This window comes from Pelobates fuscus, chromosome 11 (genome assembly GCF_036172605.1).
Source record: "Pelobates fuscus isolate aPelFus1 chromosome 11, aPelFus1.pri, whole genome shotgun sequence".
Lineage (NCBI taxonomy): Eukaryota > Metazoa > Chordata > Amphibia > Anura > Pelobatidae > Pelobates > Pelobates fuscus.
In genome coordinates, this window is record NC_086327.1 from 36,114,881 (window position 1) to 36,129,433 (window position 14,553).

At 36.6% G+C, this 14,553-nt stretch overlaps 1 protein-coding gene across 1 annotated transcript; it reads right to left on the reverse strand.

The window, feature by feature from the left end:
• Positions 1 to 6,402: 6,402 nt before the first annotated feature.
• Positions 6,403 to 13,650, reverse strand: LOC134577327 (cornifelin homolog). The gene is made up of 4 exons (XM_063436031.1): positions 13,504 to 13,650; positions 9,808 to 9,916; positions 9,470 to 9,606; positions 6,403 to 7,273 (listed from the first exon to the last, which is right to left on the reverse strand). The coding sequence occupies exons 2-4, from the start codon at positions 9,908 to 9,910 to the stop codon at positions 7,184 to 7,186; spliced, it is 330 nt and encodes a 109-aa protein (XP_063292101.1). The 5' UTR covers positions 9,911 to 9,916; positions 13,504 to 13,650; the 3' UTR covers positions 6,403 to 7,183.
• Positions 13,651 to 14,553: the final 903 nt, after the last annotated feature.

Consider the following 14,553-nt stretch of genomic DNA (forward strand, 5'->3'; position numbering starts at 1 on the left):
ACAAGCCAACAAAGCAAAAAAAAAAGAAAATCATGAGATGTGTCTGATGCTTGGGGTACATGATGTGTGGACATAATTCCTTCTAAAACTTTTTGTCACTCTCACACAGGAAAATCATATAAAATAAGACACAGGACTTTGTTATTTACAAACTTGCATGCCCTTGTGGACTCAATTATTTTGGGAAGACAGAGACACGAGTCAAGTAGCCGGCTTGCTTAAATAGATGGTAAGTCAGACAAACCTGTGGCCATACATTTTTTGGAGCATCAACACCAACTCTCGTCACTTAGATGTGTAGCAATTGATCATATTCACATCGTCATGAAAGCATGTGATAGAGCAAAGATACTTTAACAACATTAAATATTTTGGATTCTGGAACGTATTACATTATCCTCTAGAGGTCTTAATGAAAAATGCTCCTATATACCTTTGCTAAAATTGTGATCTATCACATGTTCTCGCTCGATATTTTACCTATGGAATTAATGTTTAACTTGGACCCTAGATAGGCAATTCATGTTTTAATGATTTTTAAATTTCTTTATCAGTGGTGGAGCTACCATGGTGCTATATAAATAATAACATAATAATAATGTCTGTGTGTCTGTATGTGTGTGTGTGTGTGTGTCTGTCTGTGTGTCAGTATGTATGTGTGTCTGTCTGTGAGTGTATGTGAAATGTGGTGGTAGACTGAGTGGTTAATGAACCGACACCAGTCAATAGGTGGCACGCTCAAAGTGAGGTAACTCACCCCCCTCTTGGGCTGTTTGAATAACCTAGAGGTGGGGATGAAATAAACAGCAATATCGTGTAATACGTTTGGGTGATAATGGAGTGGTAATAAAAGATATGAACCCACTCACATGGTTCTGAGCCTTAGCAGGATAGGCTCAGATCACTTAGGCAGGTGTGTTTGGGATAATACGGAACCTTACAGTGGAAGAAGGAATACAGGATGCATTCGTCAGCAGGAGGAAGTTGACGAAAAAAAATTGTATTGTTAAGTATAAAAACACTCATATAAATAAAATCACTGTATAAAAACAATGGTGCAAAATAATTGCTACAAATGAAACAGGAACTTGAGAGATTTGCTAGTTCACATGGACCCCGTACACAAGCCAACAAAGCAAAAAAAATAAAATCACGAGATGTGTCTGATGCTTGGGGTACATGATATGTGGACATAATTCCTTCTAAAACTTTTTGTCACTCTCACACAGGAAAATCATATAAAATAAGACACAGGACTTTGTTATTTACAAACTTGCATGCCCTTGTGGACTCAATTATTTTGGGAAGACAGAGACACGAGTCAAGTAGCCGGCTTGCTTAAAGAGATGGCAAGTCAGACAAACCTGTGGCCATACATTTTTTGGAGCATCAACACCAACTCTCGTCACTTAGATGTGTAGCAATTGATCATATTCACATCGTCATGAAAGCATGTGATAGAGCAAAGATACTTTAACAACATTAAATATTTTGGATTCTGGAACTTATTACATTATCCTCTAGAGGTCTTAATGAAAAATGCTCCTATATACCTTTGCTAAAATTGTGATCTATCACATGTTCTCGCTCGATATTTTACCTATGGAATTAATGTTTAATTTAGACCCTAGATAGGCAATTCATGTTTTCAATGATTTTTAACTTTCTTTATCAGTGGTGGAGCTACCATGGTGCTATATAAATAATAACATAATAATAATGTCTGTGTGTCTGTATGTGTGTGTGTCTGTCTGTGTGTCAGTATGTATGTGTGTCTGTCTGTGAGTGTATGTCAAATGTGGTGGTAGACTGAGTGGTTAATGAACCGACACCAGTCAATACGTGGAGCGCTCAAAGTGAGGTAACTCACCCCCCTCTTGGGCTGTTCGAATAACCTAGAGGTGGGGATGAAATAAACAGCAATATCGTGTAATACGTTTGGGTGATAATGGAGTGGTAATAAAAGATATGAACCCACTCACATGGTTCTATGCCTTAGCAGGATAGGCTCAGATCACTTAGGCAGGTGTGTTTGGGATAATACGGAACCTTACAGTGGAAGAAGGAATACAGGATGCATTCGTCAGCAGGAGGAAGTTGACTAAAAAAAATTGTATTGTTAAGTATAAAAACACTCATGTAAATAAAATCACTGTATAAAAACAATGGTGCAAAATAAGTCCTCAATCCTGTTGACGGTCCGAGACGCTTTCACCAATCGGCTTCTTCAATCGGTGAAGAAGCCGATTGAAGAAGCCGATTGGCGAAATGCGTCTCGGACCATCAACAGGATTGAGGACTTATTTTGCACCATTGTTTTTATACAGTGATTTTATTTACATGAGTGTTTTTATGCTTAACAATAAAAAAAAAATGTAATCAACTTCCTCCTGCTGACAAATGCATCCTGTATTCCTGCCATCCCCTTACAGGGTTTTGTGTCCCCTTACTGACACATACATTATTATACTCAGAGCCAGGGTCTAGGCTCTAAATAGGTGAGCAGTTCTGTGTACTTTGTCACCTTTATTGAAGTATATCTACACATTGCACCATATCTGGTCTCTTATCTCTTAAAGGAACAGCGTGACCTTCTTCCACAGTAAGGTTCCGTGTTATCCCAAACACGCTTGCCTAAGTGCTCTGAGCCTATCCTGCTAAGGCTCAGAACCATGTGAGTGGGTTCATATATTTTATTACCACTCCATTATCACCCAAACGTATTACACGATATTGCTGTTTATTTCATCCCCAAGAGGGGGGTGAGTTACCTCACTTTGAGCGCTCCACCTATTGACTGGTGTCGGTTCATTAACCACTCAGTCTACCACCACTTTTGATGTATTTGTGCTAAGTTGTGAGAAGATTGCACACTGGTGGTAGCAGCGCAATTTTTTCCACTATTATCTATCTTAAGCGCCTGAATACACAATATTTTTTATTTTATTTTTTTGTATTTTGTGTGAATGTCTGTCTGTGTGACAACAGGTGATAAACCACGCCAAGCAGAACTGAAAAAAAAATCACATGAGTATACTCAATCTTAACATTAACTCAATAATGTGCAATAAATTATGTATATACATACTCTGGAGTAAAGTAATTTTGTATTTCAGTACCAAGAAAACCTCAAAATAAAACAGAAATACATCAAAAACTAGTGTAATATGTCTTAAATGGTTTTACAGACAGTTAAGTATATAGGTGTCTCACTCACACTTTTATGAGCTATTGAGAGCTCTGCTGTTTAGCTGTTTGGCAGTACAATCCCTGTCTTGGGATATATGTAGATCCACAATTTTATGTATCCAGTACGACTCCAGCATATAAAATAAAGCAGAGAGGGTTTAATAGTGCAATATGTTAAAATATATAAGGTGCACAAAAGCAAAGTATCCTACTTACACCTTGGAGAGCAATAAACCTGCTCTGGTGGTATAAAGCCTTGGTAGTATAATCCCCACCCGAGGATGTGCAGAAAGCAGGATAGTTGTTGAACAGCAAAACAACAAATTGGATTTGATGTTGAATACATTTTATTTAAATATATAGTAGTTAAAAGTAATATTACAATTAAGTAAAATATATAGATGTAAAGAACTAAGACCTTAGACCCATACGTTCCCCCTCCATCCACTCATGCAAGCAGATACAGGTGTGTCTGCATGTGTCTCTGCTTGAATGTGTGTGGGGAGGGAGAACATATGAGAGGGGGACACGGGATGTATGGGGGTAGGGTGGCGGGGGGAGGGGGGGGGGTAAATGGCATGGTTACACCATGGCCCTATGGTTTCTAGTTACACCTCTGATCTTTAATATATCTTTTCGTAGATTTGCACTATTGTTGTACTTACTCAGCACCTTTCTATGATTCACTCTTCTCCCCACAGGTATTATATTGGTCTTTGCAGTCTCTAATCATTATATTTGGAAAATGCTCAGCACTATATATTATCTAATGCATACTTCTTTAACTTGTAAAAAAAACTCTTTTGCGTTCACTTTACACTTTAAGCACTTTATTGTAGCACTTTAGAAAATTGTCACTTTTAATAATATTCTAATGCACTTTAACTATTAGAGGTTTCATGTTTCAATTATTATATAGTGTAACATTGACATTGACACTTTTCCTGTATTATATTATTATGGATATTGCAGCACATTAAAGCACACTGTCCTTTTAAATATATATTTACAACACTGTTTTCTCAAACTTTGTTTTTTTCACATCTGATATTTATTTATCAACAAAAATCACTGTTTAGTAGAAAACGTATTAAATATATATATATATACACATTATGCTCATTTTTCATTCGAGTTATAGCTAGCACAGCTTGCACAAGCTCAATTCTCTTGTCAGCTGTCTTTGCAAGCTCTTCCCTTCTAACCCAGCCCAGACTTTCTGTAATTGCCCAATCACATACTTCCCAATGCAGTTCAATGAGAAGTCTTTGCAAGGCATGTCCTCTGGGTAATTGCTGCCTCTTGAGATCAGTGTAAATAATCTTACCAAACCAGGAAGTAAGAGGATCTGTTGTCTGCTTGAAAAGACATGGGTGTGTAACCAGTATAATTATGAAAGTTCCAATTTCAGTTAGGACACACTCTTCACATAAAAAGCTTTCCTGTAAGCTAAAGTGCTTTAGGGGACTGGGTGTGCCTTTAATAGCTCCATTTACAGAAAAAAAGGGTTTTGACCAGTGCAATTTTTTTTTACTTGTGTTTGGATGAAGGGTGGTGTTAAGGTCAAGCTATTTATACACAAAAAGACGCATACATCCAGGAATCAACCCAGTCACATATACATACATATCCATTGTCACGCACACTGCCACATACCAATCACTTATCTTCCAGCACAGTCACATACAAGGACACAAACAGCCACCCAATGAACCAATCCCGTAGAGTCAGTCACATTCATCAACATAGCTATAATTCATCTTAAAGGGACACTCCATCCTCGAAGCAACTCAAGGAAGTGACACTCTTTTATGAATGGATTACAATTGTGCTAAAAGTTCAGAAATAAATGCATTCTCCTAATGAAACCTGCAGAAGAGAGCTGAACATTCATCTTCAGCCACCAGCAGTAAGAATGTTGACACAGTGAATGTTCACAGATATTACTATAGATCGCTTTGGGAGCGCTGATACTGAAATCAATACAAGCGCTCTCGTTGCTGTGGTGTATTTAATCTGTATTATTATTATTATTATTATTTTATTATTTATATAGCGCCATCACATTCTGTATCGCTGTACAACTGTATTATGTATAAATTCAGGTCTCTTCGGCAGCACCATTCCAGAAAAATACATGTCCCTGTTGTGTGCCCCCAAGTCCCTTTTTGTCTTTTATATGTAAGTTTGAAGTCCAGACTAGATTCCTTTAGGGTTGAGTACCTTGCCCTGCCCCCCCAGCTTCAGATGCCCCTTGGAGGTGACTACTCTTAAGCATAAATTTGAGGAGGTTTTGTTTAGTAATGTCACTGTAATTATAATTTTCAGTTGGTATAGAGCAGATATATTGTAAAGTGCTACAGAATCTGTTGGCGCTATATAAATGACAATAATAATATTTATAATAACAATAATATATGATAGGCATTGTGAGTACATACATAAAAGCATTATCTCTTTAATTGTTTAGGTTTGACACTGCATTTTTTTTTATTGTGTTTTTTTATCCCCTTCATTTTGCATTATATATATTCACAATGCTCTTACAACAGATTATTAAAATACACTTTAATCGATATGGCCGTATGGTGGATCTGAATCCCCATATTTGTTTGCTGATGTAGGTGATTTTAAGTAGCCTTATAGAATGTAAAACTGTGTTTTTGGTTGTGTGCTGCTCCTTAATAAGGACACATGACATGTGTGACATGTCATGATTCCCTTTTATTCCAGAAGTTTGGTCCTTAAGGGGTTAAACTGTATTGCTGCGGTGTATGTCTCGATGCCTTTCCATAGGAGAACACAGAAATTTAACAGCACGCCATATGATGATGATGTATGGATTATGTTGTGTTAATGCACGTGACATCTCTAGCAATGTGTGAACATGAGCGTGAGATCACATGCAAACTTACTAAGATACTACTCTAACATTTTTGCATGGGAAAGCGTTGATTGGTTTAAGGAAAGGAGGGGGGTAGAGAAAAAAAAACCTGACAAATACACAAGTTCTAGACTTCACTGAGTAAAGCAGGGAACACAAACTGTACAGTTCATGGTTCAATTGTAGGCAAAGATTAGTCACTTGTGTAAGAACACGAAAGTATAGGTAATTCTATTCTGTTAGCCATTGAAAGAACACAGTGCTTGTGTGTGGTTGATCATAAACAGTGTCATAAACTTTGCAATCACAATCATTTTCGCAGACATAGGTATTTCATTTTGAGTTTTATTTTTAGCATAAAAAAATAGATTTTTCAGACAAGCAAGTCATAGGAACATAGCAAAACCTGATGCGAATTTCTATTGGGCGATATAAATTATTTCTATATATAAGCAAAAAGATCATAGGACTCCTGAAGAGGCCCATACTAAAGCAAGACATCCAAAAGTGAAATATTACAATAATAAATGTGCCAAAAAGACTGATAATTTAATGATCCATAATTTACATTTTGTTAATATACACAGGTTCTTTGGCCAAGGGCATGGGAGGAATGGCACATGAGCTGGGCCATAAACCTGATTTTTCAGACAAGGATGTGCAGCAACTAGATGTAATCCCAGGTTCCCTGTAGACTTCCTGTTAGGGTGCGTGATGGACAAGGCTCTTGGATCTTGTGATTGTCCAGAATCTATTATAGTAGCATTTATAATCGCTCAATAGATGTAGATGTGTGTATATGCATTATATATGATTGTGTCAAGGTCGACAGCACTTGCTTTATTTAATCTTGCAATGTCCGTTATTTAATATACTGGAGTCATATAAATAAACCATAATAATTATTAATTATTACAAATATTCACAATATATTTCATTGCATTACTTTTTTTTTTTGCTGCATACAGATGCTATCATAGCTTGCCCTACATAACAATGTGATACATTTATCTTTGGTCTGTGGTGTTATTTCTGTACTGTACTGTTCCATCCAATCTTGCATTTTTAAGTTTTGTCCTGCCGATGCCCAGTTATATTCCGTCACTCCCTTTAGTTCCTGGTTTTCAGCTCACGCGCCATCTGGCAGAGAGCACATTGGCTGCAGAATGTGAGGCATACACAGTCGTTGCAGATACTGCCCTGTAATACAGAAAAGAGTGCAATCAGGAAAATAAAATTCAATAATAATAATAAAAAAACTAATTAAGGTGTTTATGTTATTGCGGCAGCTTATTAACAATCTTTAACAAAGGAACATGATAAGTTACACCTGGGTAGAGTTGCACAATAATGCTATCGGAGGACCACTTGGTAATTTAGCTTTTTTAGATGACTTTAAATGAAGTAATGTTGCTATATTATTTTTGGGTTTCACATACTTTTTAATTAATATATACCCACAACCAGACCAGGTTCCGGTGGGCTACTGTCCTTCCGTAATGGCTTGGCTCAGTGTTACCCCACATCCATGGACACCATGAATCTGTCCCCGGCAAGCACAGTGAGAACATCATTAGATACACTTGGACTGTGCTGAGGGCACTAGGATCATACATAGAGTGCTTTAGCACTGCTCTCTCTGTGACCTGCTCTGAGTGACATTTACACCAAACTACCATGTCCTGTCATTATGGGCATTGCCAGTATCACAGGCAATGTCACTGGCATCACCCTAAAGACCTGCCAAACCCCTAAGAACCATTTAGGTTTGTAAAACTTTTCAAAGTCTGTTATTATGCTTTATGTATTTGTTTATTCTTTAAATAAAAACAAACATTTTGATTTAATATTACAAGTTTCAAGCAGTTTCTGCATGTGTCATCTGCTAAACAACTTGAATGGGACAGAACCTTATTAAACTGAATATTTTCATTATTGAAGAAATACTGCACATTCACAGATATTTCATGGTTTAGAATAGGTCCTTAAAATACCTTTTTCATATTCCTGGATTATTCTATATTTAAAATTATATTGTGCAATCATTGTAAGAACTGGACAGGGGTATTTTATTTTAAATACCTCCAAATCCGTAATTGATTTGAGCAATTTGGCTAACAGTTCTATAGATCTAATTGTTAGCAGAATAAAATGGGCAGAATTAGACATGTAACATATCCCTTTAAATCTCTGTTGCAAATGTGCACTTCTAACAAAGTGCTGAAAGGGAACAAGATATTATGACTAATACTGCCTGTGAATATGCATGTTTTACCGTAACATACCAAAATAATATGCATACTGCACGTCACAATGGAAACCATATGGGTTGCTTAGTGTTACAGACTAGTGATGGAGAATATTTCTTCCGCAGAAATCAACTAACAGATCTAAAACAGATGCATTTCTGTTCTCCCTTCTCTCTTCTCAATTTCCTCATGCCTTCTGGTCACTTCAATGTCCACCATTAAAGTTCCTGCTTCTCACCATTTGTTTCCCATCTTCTCCCTATTTTGTTTCTAAGCACTCCCCATATTAGCGATCTGTCCCCTGTATAAAAAGCTCTCCTCTACTTCAGTCCCCCTTCACCATTCTAACTCACTACACCATTTCTATATCGTAACACCCTTTTTATATGAGAACCCCCTCCCTTTTTAATTTGTTTTACTTAGGTCTACTTAGTTTGCTCCATTTATTTTAATTTCTTTTTCCATATCTCACCCTTTTTTAACATCTCGTTGTCTTTCAGTTCTGCCCCCCTTCTCTCCCACTCAAACAGTCTCATTTCACCTATATGAGATCTTTAATTCCTCACCCAATAAGTACCTATTTCTGAATCTCTCCTTCATGCTCTCTCCTCCAAGTTAAAGCTTTTTCTCATCCAATTATTTGATATGAGTATCTTTCTCATTTATACTAGCTGCTCTGCTAATGAGCTCTCCCCTTCCCCAAAACAATTTAACTTCCCATGTGGGAACTATCTTCTTCTGTACAGCAAAATGTTTTATGTGTGCTAATATCAGAACTACCGACAGATGTCCTGATGATGATGATGTCATGGGACATAAGCTCTTTAGCATGATTCATTAAATTAGGTCTTAAGATTGATGGGTATTTAACAGGCAGAATAGCCTTAAGTGGTACTCACACCATAGGTTCAATATCACTGTTATTATTAATAATATCATTTATATACCGCCAACACATTCAGTACAATTATATAATGCGGATAATTGACAACATGTAATTTACATGTATAACAGATATAACAGGAATATAGCAGGATGTGAAGAAGGTCCTGCTCAAAGAAGCTTACAATCTAAGTTATGTTATAGACTAGCATTATTCAATTAATATGATGGTTTAGTGATTCTAATAATGATATGGAAATATTACCGGAATGCGATAACGTTCTCGGATGCCGGTACGCATGGCCACCACAGTGCCTCCAAGGAAGGGTAGACAGCAGCACTCTCCAAAATCTGAGGCTACTTTACAAGCCAATATACAGGGGACAAAGGTTCCACAAAGACCTGAGACAGAGAGAAGGCAAAAGTAGACTTAGTAAGTATTCATGATGTATTTAAATAAAATTATTCTTGGTGTACCTATCGAACAAGGGGTATGATATGGTAGATTAAGATTTTGTGACCATTTTTCCAGACACATGCAACAAATGTTACTAGATGGCCCCTTTGTCCAAAACTAGGGAGATTATCTTGTGTATGACTTACAGATGCCCATGTCCTGACAGCAGTCAAATACGTCAGAAGTCCATTGGCTGCTGGTGGCGTATGCCTGAGTTGCCTGGGGCTGAGCGCTGATTGGGTAAGACATTTTGACCTGCCAAGAAAGCAAAAAAAATTAACAAGTTACATCCCATTGTACAGCGCTATGGCAGCTGATGGCGCTATATAAATAATAAAATAATAATAATTGTATATAAAAATAAAAGCGATAAAAAAACTCATTTAAAAAAAACTGTGTCACTAAGCCTTCCATAACTTGAGTTACAGCTTAAGTTATTGTAGTCATATTATCTGTCAGATGATGACAGAAATAGTTAAACAATGACTCTGAAAACCTGTAGGGTGACGTGTTGCCTTCTAGGATGGAGGTGTGTTTCCAGGAATGATTTTTTTTTTTTTTTTTTTACTAGAAATTGTTTGTGTTATTAGCTTGCAGATAAAAGTCCCGCGGAGCGTTCACTAATTGCTTTTCCTATTATATTATTTCATAAGATATTCTATTCAACATACATTACTCTTTTACTAGCTGACCTTTTGGCAGCATTTGACAGAACATATAATGAGATAGAGAGAAAATAGATGGAGAGAAGTGGGTGTGTGCAGAAATCCTACAGGGTTATTCACTTAAGATAGCATTGTCATGAATTCAAAGTGAATGTCAAATTTAAGGCAAAAATAGCTGAAAAATTCTCCACGTCAGCAATGCTTCGAGTTCAGCTATTTTGGTCTAAAATTTTAATTCGATTTGAATTCACAATTGCCACTTTAGTTAATAAGCCTTCTAGATTCTAAAATCTTAGCTAACCTTAAAAACAAAACATTAACAGTGTTAATCACTAAGGTCAGAATTCAAGGAGAATTTCAAATCTAAGGCCAAAGTAGGTGAATGGAAAGCATTCTTAATTTTTACAATACGGCAATTTTTTACCTTAAATTTGATATTAATTTTTAAATGATCTTGAAGTCACACTTTAGTGAATAACCCTGTTAGAGATCTTGAATGTAAAAAGTCTGAAGGAATGCAAGGTACTCAATTAAAGGTTATTCACTAAACTGTAAAACGCTGAGAATTCAAAGTAAAAAATAGAATTTCAAATTTGTATCTGTACATGTATGTGTATTTTGCATGTTTTGAATTTCTATTCTGTTCTGATTAGATACACAGGCCAACACATAAACATATACACATAAATATAACTGCAATAAAAACCTATTGTGTAGCCAATTTTATGTCCAGACCAGCACAGGGTCACATCGCACTTCACATCCTTTTTAAATTTTATCTTACATTTATTATACTTTCATTGCAATAACTGGAATATAATAATAAAAGTTCCATAATATATTTCCATAATATATTTGCTTTGAGTCAGTAGCCCACAGTCCTCTCAACACACCTCCCACGTGTCCCTATTTAAGAGCGACAGTCCCTATTTTGTGCCAAAACCCCTAATTTCTACCTGAATGTCCCTCTTTTCTAGCTGCTCCATATTGTTGGTGTGTCTGATGTGTATTACAAAGATCCACAGCAATAATACTCACTGTAATGTGTATTTAACCCCTTAAGGACCAAACTTCTGGAATAAAAGGGAATTATGACATGTCACACATGTCCTGTGTCCTTAAGGGGTTAAACTACAATAAATGTATTTAGAAATCAGTATGTGTAAATATGATTCAGTACATTGTTCTTGCTAAACTACATTTTAGTTATTCATAAGTCACCTAAAATAATCTTAGAACAGCCTCGCCCCTGGCCACAATCAAACGCCTAAAATTAAAGTCTTCCTCTTTGTCCATTAGAAATATCGGGGACGATGCCTATATGCTAACGAGTCCCCTTTCCCCATTGCAAGCCCTGCTCCCCCCCCCCCTTCTCCCCCTCCCTTTGGCTTTGATTAAATATGTGACCTGTGTAAGAATTCCCAGAGACAAAAGTGCAGCAAAAAAAAACAACAAACAAAGCTAATGTATATATTTTTTCATTTAAATATTGCACTAAAGCCAGAGCATTACATTAAAGGGACTCTCCAGTGCCAGGAAAACAGACCCGTTTCATCTTGCGGATTCGGTAATCTCTTTAGAAGTGGTATCAAACATTTTCTATAATCCGATTGGCATATTGCTCAGTATTTCCTAACATTACCTAATTTCCATCAGGATATACAATCCAACATGTTCTAATCTAAATATTCACAGGGACTCTCATAACAGATTAGGAAACACAGCTCTAAAGCATTTTTAATTGTTCATTAAAAATGTTAATATCATTATCGTTAAATGGAAGTGATATCTAATCATTCTTTGTTTCTGTAGTTTATATGATTCAAGTTTCTAAGTACCTGCAGAGTGATACGTAACAGGATTATTCGCTAAAGTAAGAATACAAATTGAATTTCAAATGTAATGTCAAAATAGCCAAACTGGAAGAATATCTGTATACGAGAATTTTCTGGATATATTATTTTTTACCTTAAAATGGAAATTCACTTTGAATACTTAGTGATAGTGAATAAAGCAGTAAATATAAAATTGTTGGAATTCAGGGTGTTTTTTCAAAAAAATAAATTTTGAAAGTGAATTCAAAATGAATTTAAAGTTTTATGCCAAAACATAACTTTGTAAATGTTAGCTCTATTTTACTAAGGCTATTTATCTTAAAATTTGAAATTCCCTTTTGAATTCATGATATATCATACTTTAGCAAAAAACCCTGTGAGACAAGACCAGTTTAGAAAAAGGAGAAAAAGTAGGAACTCAATGGTTGGCAGAGGGGGGAGGGGGTATTGACAAAGTTTTAAATTATATTGAATTCAGAAAAAAATTGCAATTGAAGGCCAAAAATTGGCTATAAGAATCCCCAACTGAGTTATATTCACATATTGGTCATTTTATTGCCAGTTATTTGGCACCAGTTTTTGTCCCAATCCATATTTCACTATTTAATAAATAAACCCTTAGGATTGCTGTATGGGCAATAATCTCCAATATGGTTTTGCATTTTGAATTTGTAATGTGGATTTAATTTAATCATATTTCACTATTTAAAAAATAAACTCTTAGGCATGCTGAATGGGCAATAAATAGCCGTAATACTAACTAATAAGACTTACTCATAAATACTGTTTTAAGATAGTTAATAGAATTCTTTGTTTAATAGGACATGGATATAGACAATCAACACTTAATCACATAGTAAACAGGATTTTGTGATTTTTCTTTCTTCCTGCAGTGCCCAGTTTGTCAGCCTGTAAACCCATTCCCAGCTGCCTTACACAGCAGAGGCAGTATGGTGAAACTGAGAGTCACCTGAGGACACGGTACAGAAAAGGTGCAAATCTCAGAAAAACTAACTACATGCTGACATAAAAATTCTAAGCCAATCAAACCATGACACAGAGTAACATCTGGAAAGCGCAGGGTTAGAAATATACAAGTCATTATGTGGATCATAAAGATCTCCGTGATTCAACAGGTGACAGGTAAAATTCAGCTGTTAGAATCTGTGAACCCAGATCTCCCTGTGCCACACTCACACATTCTATGCAACCACAAACATAGAGAATATTCTGGGATACATCAGAGAGGGTAAAACAGTATCTATTAGTCCTGCTAGAGTGCACAGGGACTACAAGCAGAGATGCAGAAAGAAGTTCAGTGACCAGAAGAGCTGACACTTACTTGTGCTGAAGAGATGTCTCAAAGTGAGAATGCTGTGTGTGGCATTAGGTACAGGTGGGTTGGTATTTATAGGGAATCACTGAGGGTTACCACGGAGTTCACATTCTTCAAGGTGACATCAGAAGCTTTCCTCATCTACAATCAAACTCAACAAAGATTCCCTCCCTCTTTCTTTCAAGTTGTGAAATCTATGCATTTTTCAAGCTCTATTTAGACATCTGATAAAGCAGCTCCTCCCTGTCTTATTCTTAATTCTCGTTCCTTCCCCACCTATTCTGGTCATGGCACACATTACTAAAATTACTGGTTTTGTCTTACAGTGACTAGTCTTTTTCTGTATCCCCCTCTAAGAGATACAGTGACCAGTCTCTTTATGTTTCCCTCTCTAAGAGATACAGTGACTGGTCTCTTTCTGTATCTCCCATTAGGAGATATAGTGACTGGTCTCTTTATTTATCCCCCTGTAAGAGATACAGTGACTGGTCTCTTCCTGTATCCCTCTCTAAAAGAAACAGTGACCGGTCTCTTTCTGTATCCCCCTCTAAGAGATACAGTGACCGGTCTCTTTCTGTATCCCCCTCTAAGAGATACAGTGACTGGTCTCTTCCTGTATCTCCCTCTAAGAGATATAGTGATTGGTCTTATTCTGTATCTCCCACTACGAGATATAGTGACTGGTCTCTTTATTTATCCCCCTGTAAGAGATTCAGTGACTAGTCTCTTCCTGTATCCCCCTCACAGATATATAGAGATTGGTCTCTTCCTGTATCCCCTTCTAAGAGATTCAGTTACTGGTCTTATTTTGTATGCCCCTCAATGAGATACAGTGACTGGTCTCTTCTTGTATCCCTCTCTAAAAGAAACAGTGACTGGTCTCTTTCTGTTTCCCCCTCTAAGAGATTCAGTTACTGGTCTTATTCTGTATCCCCCTCAATGAGATACAGTGATTGGTCTCTTTATTTATCCCCCTCTAAGAGATACAGTGACTAGACCCTTCCTGTATCCCCTTCTAAAAGAAACAGTGACTGGTCTCTTCCTGTATCCCCCTCT